General features: G+C 47.8%; 1 protein-coding gene across 1 annotated transcript; it reads right to left on the reverse strand.

Annotated features, from left to right (window-relative positions):
• Window positions 1-1,748: 1,748 nt before the first annotated feature.
• TGOLN2 (trans-golgi network protein 2) lies at window positions 1,749-9,340 on the reverse strand. The gene is made up of 4 exons (XM_081101029.1): window positions 9,276-9,340; window positions 7,384-8,831; window positions 5,428-5,511; window positions 1,749-3,895 (listed from the first exon to the last, which is right to left on the reverse strand). Exons 1-4 carry the CDS (start codon window positions 9,319-9,321, stop codon window positions 3,890-3,892), a joined length of 1,584 nt encoding a protein of 527 aa, XP_080957155.1. The 5' UTR covers window positions 9,322-9,340; the 3' UTR covers window positions 1,749-3,889.
• Between the last annotated feature and the right edge of the window lie 600 nt (window positions 9,341-9,940).

Here is a 9,940-nt window from a genome sequence, read left to right on the forward strand (position 1 = left end):
CAATGTTTCTCTCTCATAATTGATGTTTCTCTCTCTCCTCCCTTCCTCTCTGAAATCAATAAAAAAATACATATTTTAAAAAGCCATCACGGGAAAAGAAATGTCAAAGTATATATAACTAATTGTCAGGTCATTCCAAGTTGTCTTAGCCTTTTGAGATAAGACTGGCCTTCCATCGCCCTGGCTGGGTAACTCGGTTAGAGCATTGTCCCCACACACCGAGGTTGCCGGTTCGATCCCCAGTCAGGGGACATACAAGATCAACCAACGGATGGATAAATCAGTGGAACAACAAATTGATGTTCTCACAATCTCTCCTTTCCTCTCTCTCAAAAATAATTTAAAGACTGGCCTTTCACTCCCTCAGAGCCCAAAAATGAACTCTTTAAATATTCTACTCAGTAATCTATCAGGAAAACAAGCTCCTCTATTACATCCATGACTGAAGCATAGATGCCTCCAAATAGAAATCACCCTTCAACGAAAGGCTGGGCAGGAAAGGAAGCACACGGCTGCCTAGAGGGGTGCTCTTGGCTCCCTGAACCTCACTGCCTGACCCCACCCGGCTTGAGAGATGCCTCAGCCAGCTCGCCCTCATCCTCAGAATCTCTAAGAAAACATGCTTCAAGTAATCTCAAAAAGACAACTGCCCAGATAACAAGTTTTCCTTTGGTGTGAGAGATTTCCTTTTAAAGTGAAACTTAAATTCTATACTCTTACCACAAGAAATTATATTTCTCAGACTCAAAAAGTGGAACTGTGTGGAATCCACAATACTACCCACCTTTCTGCTCTCCTCCAAAAAGGCTATGTGAGGCTTCAGTTAAGTCGCAGCCAGATGTCCTGAACAAAGAAAACTTTTGCAAGAACTCCTGAAGTACTGAGGAATGTCACTCTGCTAGGCAGATGAAACTGTAGTTTGATTTTCTTGGGGAGACCAGAGACATCAGATACTGACAGCCCTGCTTTGCTAAAGTTCCAAAATCTGTGATTGCCATTATTAAGAGCTACTAAAGTAGAAGAGGAAGAGTCCATCCCAGGTTGGGGAACTTAGGAAGGTACACAGAAAACCTGAGCTGGGCCCTGAGGAAACAAATTTTGGGGAAGTAAGGGAAAGAGGAGAGCAACTATGGGAAGCCCGGGAATGGAGGACACCGCAAGAACAAAAAAGCCCAGAGGCCAGTAGGGCCCCCAACAATAGGGGCTTTTGGCCTGGCTAGACTGTAGAGGAAGACAGGCAGGGCAGTTCCCATCCGCAAAGTCCTGAATACAAAAGAGCCTATAAACTTGCCTCTAAGCCATGGGGGACACAGACAGAAGCTTCAGATCAGGGCAAGTGTTTTAGAAAGGTCAATCTGGTCTCTATGCACAAAGAGAAGACGGACAGGAGAACCAATAAAGGTGGCTCCTGAAAAAGAGATCTGGGAGAGAGGTGGAATGGGTGTGGGACAGGGAAGCAAGGAAATGGAAAGAAAGATTGCAGCTGGAGACTTTTTTAAAAAAGCATAGGACTTTTGTGACAAGAGATAAAAATGGTATAAGTTTGTAGTTGAAAGGATTAAAGAAATTGGGCAGTTGAAAGGGACAGTGTAACCTGTAGAAAAAAATGAATTTAAAAATTTTTAGGACAACCATGCTGAAAAGAACACACAACAGGACTGTTTCTTTGGGAACTATGCCAAGGATAAAGACCTGGGAATGAAGAATGAATGAATTTCTGAGGAGACAAAGGAGTTTTTTTGTTTGTTAAAAATTTGTTGTTAATCCTCACCTGAGGATATTTTTCCATTGATTTTTAGAGAGTGGAAAGGAGGGGGAGAGACAGAGAGAGAAACATTGATGAGACACATTGATTGGTTGCTTCCCACACATGACCCGACCAGGGCTAGGGATTGAGCTGGCAACGAGCTATGTACCCTGGACCAGAATCAAACCCGGGACCCTTCAGTCCGAGGGCTGACGCTCTATCCACTGACCCAAACCGGCTAGGGTGACAAAGGAGTTCTTGACATAAGGACACTTTGTCAAAGAAACCAAGAGGGGAATTTCTATTTGGATGGTCAACAGTGTCCAATTCTATCAAGATCAAGACTAAGTTTTGAGAACAAGCCATTGGATTTGATGATCTGAAACTATGGAACAACACTTAGTAGAAAGACAGGGACCAAAGTGAGCTTGTAAAGGTTATGAAGAGAGTGAATGACAAAGTAATGGAAGCAACACTTACTGAAGAAGCTGAAGAGCAGACTGAATAACAAATAGGATGGATGGGGGCTGGGGGGGGGGGTGTTGTGTAAGCATGAAGGTTGGAGAAAAAGTGTTAGTGTAGATAGGCTGAAATAGAAAACATTAGAGGAGGGAAGGCAGGGACAGGGGAGGCAGAAAAGGGAATAACCAAGGTCTTAGGGAATGCTAGGGGAGCCTGACAGAAGAATCCTCAGACTGGAGGAAAGTATTATAAGACTGGTGCACAAGTAAAGAAATGATAACAAGAGCATTCATTCATTCTTGATCTCCACTAACAGGTTCCTGCAATGAATGAAAACCTCAACTGGAAGCCATGCACTGTTCTAAGCAAGGTGGATGATGATAATATGACAAACACGTGGTCCCTTCTTTAGACTTAATTCTTCCATAGCACAGAATTCGTCATATTCCCCTCACTTCCCACATCTTTGTATTTCTTGAGATCGGTTATTCTATTTGAGTTTCTCCTTTGCAGAAACAACTCTTCAAGGCTCTCTATAATAGGATAACATGACTAGAGCTACATAAAACTTCACACAGTGTGACCTAAGACACTACTCTCAGTTACCCCAGGGGAACTCTGTGAATTTCTTAAATTTTAATAACCCTTCCCATGGGACAGAAGTTTTACTAACTACCCCTACTTAGCATTTTATATTAGATGAGAGGACCATTAATTAGGTTAAGGTAAAAGAAAGAGCCTGGTTAGTTTCTAAATATGTCTATTTTGTCTGTTTTAGGCAACAGAGGCAAAACAGAGTTTGTGGGGAACCTATTTCATAAAAGGTCTTTGAAAAAAAACGCAAACCCAAACCAAAACCCTCCTATTTGTTTTCTTGCACATGAACTTACTCTAATTCAAAAAGTTCCTGTTACGGTTATAAGAAAAAACAGTGCTTCAATAATCACAACTTTATTTCTAAAAATCTGCAATGGGAACAGTGGCTTTACAGCTCTACTCCCAGAAGCCCCAAGTTCAGTTTTATACTCAGTACAACCAAATGGAAGCTGACTCACTTTGTCTTACATAATATGAAAATGTGCTAGATGGGTTGAACCTGCAGGCAGTAAAGCATTTTTTTAAGCTATTGTTTTGGTTTACTGCTGAAGCATTTGAAAAGAATTGTGTTCAATGTAGCTTTTTGCCCATCAGCATTCACCTTGTAGATCTCTTGTAGGGCACAGCCCCCAAAGTAAGAGGCCCTGGTGGAAAGTACCTCAAGCAGCTGAGTTTTCTCCTAGGTCTGCAAAAATAAATAGTGGCGAGTGCAATGCTACTTTCTAGGGGTAATTTCACGATAGAGCCGAGGCCCAAGGCGCCCAGGGCGGTCAGCAGCACTAGCCTGCCAGGGGCTGGGATCTCCATTTGGTCAAAACTGGGTTCCCACCTGCTCGCTCCTTCTACTCATTCTAAGAGGGGGAAAGGACGGAAGACACCAGCGTCAATAATGGGAACGAAGGAGCACAGGGTCACTAAAGTGCCGGTGCAAAAACCAAAGCCATGCTCCCCACCCCCCATGTCTGCCAGCCCGGACCTGCCACCAAACCCTACAGGTATCTTAGTTCACAGTACTTTTATCTTCATTTATCTTGATTTAGAAACAAATCAGCAGGGAGGACGAGGTTCTCAAAAACAGAAAGATCAAATCTGAAACGAGAGTAACACAATGCATTGGTGATGTTCACCTTCTTCCAGTGGAATATAACTTACTGCTATGATTTTGGGGGTAAAAAAGATCTTAAGAGTTGCAGCTCAAAGAAAAAAAAAATCCAGAATTAAGACAAACTGACCCTCCACCATACAAACAGTAATTGATAAAATAAAAGCATGCAAAATTATTTAAAAATTCATTTTGAAATAAAACATACACTAGATGCCCAGCAAGCATGGCTCAGGTGGTTGAGTGCTGACCTATGAACCAGGATGTTACAGTTCGATTCCCAGCCAGGGCACATGCCTGGGCTGTGGGCTCCATCCTCAGCAGGGGCGTGCAGGAGGCAGCTGATCAGTGATTCTCTCTCATCACTGATGTTTCTATCTCTCTCTCCCTCTCCCTTCCTCTCTGAAATTAATAAAAATATATTTAAAAAAAACCACGTAAAAAAACCCATACACCAGAGAGATCCACACTTAGTGGAGGGAATACGGGAAGCTTAGCTTCTGCTTTGTAGCATTCTGTAATTCTAAATTGTTTACATGTGCATTTTTTAAATCAGAAAAAGAGTATAATAAACAGGAATGACAATCCTTAAAGTCAATTATCTGGAAAGGTACTTGGCCAGGGTTATACTGTGAGGCTGATCTACTGGGCCAGTCAGCAAGATGTTTTGAGCTGAGTGGCCTGTTCTGTAGCTGGTATGAGCTGTACACATGAACTGTTCCCTGCAGGAGTCTGGGAACAACTCCTAGTTGGGCCGCCAGCAACTCTTCACCCTGCCCTTGCTGAGCTGCAGACGGGTGCATGCTGGCAGCAAGGCTGTGGGAGTACACTGAGCTCAGACAGGCTGCCTTTGGGGAGACCCTTACTCAGCTCCTGCTGCTGTGGGTGGAAGGAGGGCTTTGCTTTCTGGCAGAGGCATGGGTTGGCTGCATTCAGGAAATCTAGTCAACAATGCTTAGCGGGGCTGATCTGGGAAGTTGGAGGCCTATGTTTCTGAACTCGTTTATTTCTAGGGAGTGTAGTCTAGAGTTTTGCTCCCTAACACGTGATCCCAGCAGCATTTGGCGTCACCTAGGAACCTCCTAGAAATGTAGAAGCACAGGCTCCACCCCACAGCTAGTGAATCAGATTTTGCTTTCTATCACAATGCCTATGAAAATTTGTGAAGTGATGGTGTAGCACAAAAAGCACAGGATGGAAGCCTTGGGTGTTCCCATCAGGTTTTGATTTTGCCACGAACTTGAGGTGGGAATTTAAGTGGGGGGTAAATCATGACTTCTGGGCCTGAGTTTACTCATCTGTCAAGGGAGGGAGCTGTTGTAACATACTTAAAGCTCTCTTCAGCTCTAACACTACAGACATGTGTACATGATGTCTCTACTTAGTGATCTGAAAAGGGCAGGGGTAACGGTGGCAGCACCCCAGAACCAGCTGCTGCATCTGAGCCAAATGCCAGCCCACTGCTGTGCCCAGCTGAGACTGCATAGCCCTCCCATGGACCTGGGTTTTCCTTCCTTACCTTCTGGTCCAAAAGCTGGTAGTCACTGGCCTTAGGCCGCCGAGTAAGTTTGGATTTTTTTCCTTCCAGGGCAAAAGCAATAATCTGGGGAAAGGAAAAAAAAAAAAAAAGATTAACAACTGACTCTATAATGACATATTTCAGTTTTTGAAATTAGAGGTAATCACCTAGTAGTACATTTGTTAATAACCTGACAGTAAAAAGAGCAGTACACCCACAAGAAGGCCTATCTATATGTATAAAACCCTAATATGCAAACAGACCAAACGGCGGAAAACCGAATAACCAAACAACTGGTCACTATGACATGCGCTGACTACCAGGGGGCATGCGCGGAACATGGCGGGCGTTGGCAGCAGGTGGTAGAGCGTGGAACATGGCGGGCATCAGCCGTGGCGGGATGGTGGAGCAGGTGAGCGGTGGTGCCAGACCAAGGCGGGGCACCAGTCACTGTCATCAGAGTGAGCCTCTGGTGGTTACTGAAAATTCTTTGCTCCCATGCACTATGGTCCCACCCGGCACTCGCACCTGCTGCCAGCACTGGCCCGGCTCACACCTGCAGCTGGCGCCGGAGCCACCACTAGCACCCACTGCCAGCCCCAATGGCTCAGGAGCAGGGGGAGGTGGAGAAGCCCTCAGGGGCGATCAGGGCCAGCAGCTGCTACTCACACCCGCTGCTGGTGCCGGCCCCAATCTCTCTGCACCATCAGAGCATGGGAGCGGTGGTGGCGGCTGCCCGCAGACCGGGGAGGCGGAAGGGGGGCCATGGCGGGAGGGTCTGGGAGGGGGCATGGAGAATGGGCCGAGACCCGCCCCTGTGCCCACTGCAGCCTCATGGCCCACAGTTCCTTTCAAGGTGCATGAATTCATGCATTGGTTTAAATTATAACAATTTTAAGAACAGGGCTTAGTTCCATTACAATCCTGTGTACTGCTAAATCAGCAATGACAGAGGGAGGAAAGCTGTTCCGGGCTCTAGTTTGTGGCAGTCTGCTAATTTACTCACGAATACTCAAAGATCTGACAACTCCTCCCTGGAGAGCTGTAGGCTAAGACATTTCTTTTCTTTCCTTTTTTTTTTTTTTTTTTTTTTAAAGAAAACAAACAAATCATAATTTTTTTTTCTGCAAATGCACTCTTTCACTCCACACTTTGCCTCATCTTAGCTTTACACTCATTTCATGCCTAAGGTTACTCTCCATGATGTTGAATGTAGAATAAGAATGCACCATTTTTAACTAAATGAGTCCCTCATTTCTTATAGCCACAGGCCTTATGGCCATCATGAACTGAACTCTCCAATTTGACCAGGCTACAGAAACTACTAAATTCTTAGAGTTCAATAAGAAATGTAATTATTTTGTCACTGGAGTGATTACTAAGTGACACAGATACTACTTCAACGAAACCTTGCTAAAGAAATAAAAGATGAGTATACCTCTGCAATTTCTGTTCTTTCTTCTAATCAGAAATTCAACTGACTACAAAGATAATCCCTGAGCTCTCTGCTGTTGATGTCAAAGATTATGTAATCATTCTTTCTGCCATTGTAGGGGGAAGACAAAAACTTAGCAAAGGAAGCTAGAAATGATGCACTGAAAGTGGAAACTGGAAGATAAGTGCTCCAACTACTTACAAACTGTCAGGTACTCAGGTCCTCTGAGGCTGTGAAGGATCTAAGTTCAAGATTACAGGAGACCCCAAAGCAGGTCAGATCGTAATAACATCCTAACTTGGCACCTAATACAGCAGCAGAGAGCACTCAGAGGAAACAGTCATGAAAACAAATGATTTATAAAACAAGAGTAGAGCCCTAGCAGGTTCTGGAAAAAAACACCTGACATGTCATAAAATACCCAGTGCTCACAGGCAGGTAGTGATGAGTACTGGCCCATACACCAAGCTTTCAGGGTGAAAGACATCCCATTCCTCCTCCTAAGCTAACTGTTGACTTACCTTCCGCTTGTTGTGATAGGCAATATAGAGAACAGCAACAAGAATGGCTGCAGTCACCAGATATGCAAAGAAGTGACTGCTCTCCGCACTTCCAAGATTGTCCTTATAAAGGTCATCCTTCTTCCTATTTACGGAATCCAAAAGTGTCCCTTCAAGGTTCTCTCCAGAGGCAGGGCCAGGCATTTCCTTCTCTTCTTTGGGTGGAGAGCCCCCTTCAGGTTCAGAACTGTTTTCCGTGAACAGGTGCTCCTTGTCTGACTCGTCAGGACTGTTTCCCGTGGACTTGTGGTCCTCATTTGACTTGCCAGGACTGTTTTCCGTGGACTGGTGGCCCTCATCTGACTTGCCAGGACTGTTTCCTGTGGACTCGTGGCCCTCATTTGACTTGCCAGGACTGTTTCCCGTGGACTGGTGGTCCTCACTTGACTTGCCAGGACTGTTTCCCGTGGACTGGTGGTCCTCACTTGACTTGCCAGGACTGTTTCCCGTGGACTGGTGGTCCTCACTTGACTTGCCAGGACTGTTTCCCGTGGACTGGTCCTCCTTAACCAAGTTGCCAGGACTGTTTCCCGTGGACTGGTGGTCCTCACTTGACTTGCCAGGACTGTTTCCCGTGGACTGGTGCTCCTTAACCAAGTTGCCAGGACTGTTTCCCGTGGACTGGTCCTCCTTAACCAAGTTGCCAGGACTGTTTCCCGTGGACTTGTGGTCCTCACTTGACTTGCCAGGACTGTTTCCCGTGGACTGGTGCTCCTTAACCAAGTTGCCAGGACTGTTTCCCGTGGACTCGTGGTCCTCATTTGACTTGCCAGGACTGTTTCCCGTGGACTGGTGCTCCTTAACCAAGTTGCCAGGACTGTTTCCCGTGGACTTGTGGTCCTCATTTGACTTGCCAGGACTGTTTCCCGTGGACTGGTGCTCCTTAACCAAGTTGCCAGGACTGTTTCCCGTGGACTTGTGGTCCTCACTTGACTTGCCAGGACTGTTTCCCGTGGACTGGTCCTCCTTAACCAAGTTGCCAGGACTGTTTCCCGTGGACTGGTGGTCCTCATTTGACTTGCCAGGACTGTTTCCCGTGGACTTGTGGCCCTCATTTGACTTGCCAGGACTGTTTCCCGTGGACTCGTGGTCCTCATTTGACTTGCCAGGATTGTTTCCCGTGGACTCGTGGTCCTCATTTGACTTGCCAGGATTGTTTCCCGTGGACTGGTGGCCCTCATTTGACTTGCCAGGACTGTTTCCCGTAGACTGGTGGTCATCTGACTGGTTTGAGTTGTCTCCTGTGGACTGTTGCTGTGAGTCTGACCCAGCAGAGCTGACAGCCGTAAGCTGTGTCGGAGCCTGTGGATTATTCTGAGGCGGGAGGCTGGGGGAGAACTGGGTGGAGACTCTTCCTGTAGTCATTATGTTCTTCTGAGTGGGTGACGGAGAAGTGGACTCCTCGGCTTCTGAAAGAGAGAAACCAGTTGGCCCTCAAGAGAGGCAGGCCATGGCCCGCCCGTGTGGCCCAATGGTTGAGCGTGGACCTATGAACCAGGCAGTCAGGGGTCCATTTCCAGTCAGAGCTCATGCCGGGTTTCGGCTGGGTCCCCAGCAAGGGGTGTGGAGGAGGCAGCCGATCAATGATTCTCTCTCACCATTGATGTTTCTCTCTCTCCCTCCCTTCCTCTCTGAAATCAACTAAAAAAAAAACCACAAAAAACAAAGGCAGGCCGAGATAAAGGATACCTCAGAGCTGGAAGAGACTGGGGCAACCGGCAAACGGTGGCGGTGATGGCGAGGGGAGGGGTGAGTCGGGCAGGGACGAAGCAAGCTCAGAAGGCAACGGGCCACGGTGAGGATGATGGGCCTGGCGGGCGAGAGTGGGATTTCCTTGGGGGCAGGGGTCTTACCCGCCGCGGCAACCATCAGGAGGACCAACGCAACCAGGAACCGCATCCTGCAGACTGTACTTCCGCCGTCTGCTGCTCTCGCGAGATCGCGCACGGACGCCGTACTCATAGCCCCGCCCCTTCCTGCGCGCGTCTCCCGCCGCGCCGCCGCCGCCGAGGGGCGGGCCTGGGGAACGGCCGCGGGGTGTGGCGCTTCCTCCCCGCTGTGCAGCTTTTCTCGTAGGACCGGGCGGTCCCTGTGGAGGTCCGTCCACCTTTGCCTGATGGCTTTGCTCCGTGGCATCCGCCACCCGCCGTCACTCCCCGTTCCCTTCTTTCCCTCCGTGCTTCCGAGACCATGCAGGCCGAGCAGGAGCCCCTGGCCCGTGGACGGCCCCGCGGGAGTGGCGCCGCCCGCCCCCTCCTCTGCTCGCCGTGGTAACGTCTCCTTTGCTCGTGGTTCTTGCCTGCTCGGGTCTCTCCCAGCCCAGCAGAGCCACCCCGGCACCGGGGCCTCGCGGCGCCCGGGTCCCAGCTTCAGGACACTGCCCGCAAGTCGGCCAGAGGTCTTCCCTAAAGTGCATCCTTTTCCTGACCACAAAGGCTATTCATGTAAATCGTAGAAAACGGAGCGATTGTGTAGAAGTAGAAAGCAAAACCTTTGCCCCCCAATCCCGAGGTAATCA

Source organism: Myotis nattereri (genome assembly GCF_964212035.1).
Source record: "Myotis nattereri genome assembly, chromosome: 10".
Classification (NCBI taxonomy): Eukaryota; Metazoa; Chordata; class Mammalia; order Chiroptera; family Vespertilionidae; genus Myotis; species Myotis nattereri.

What these genes read in the sequence shown, in the direction of transcription:
- TGOLN2 (XM_081101029.1), bottom strand. Translation starts at nt 9,321, where the DNA reads ATGCGGTTCCTGGTTGCGTTGGTCCTCCTGATGGTTGCCGCGGCGG. An exon ending in CCTGATGGTTGCCGCGGCGG is followed by an intron (nt 8,832 to 9,275) that starts GTAAGACCCCTG and finishes TCTCTCTTTCAG; the next exon opens with AAGCCGAGGAGTCCACTTCT. An exon ending in CCTATCACAACAAGCGGAAG is followed by an intron (nt 5,512 to 7,383) that starts GTAAGTCAACAG and finishes TCCTTTCCCCAG; the next exon opens with ATTATTGCTTTTGCCCTGGA.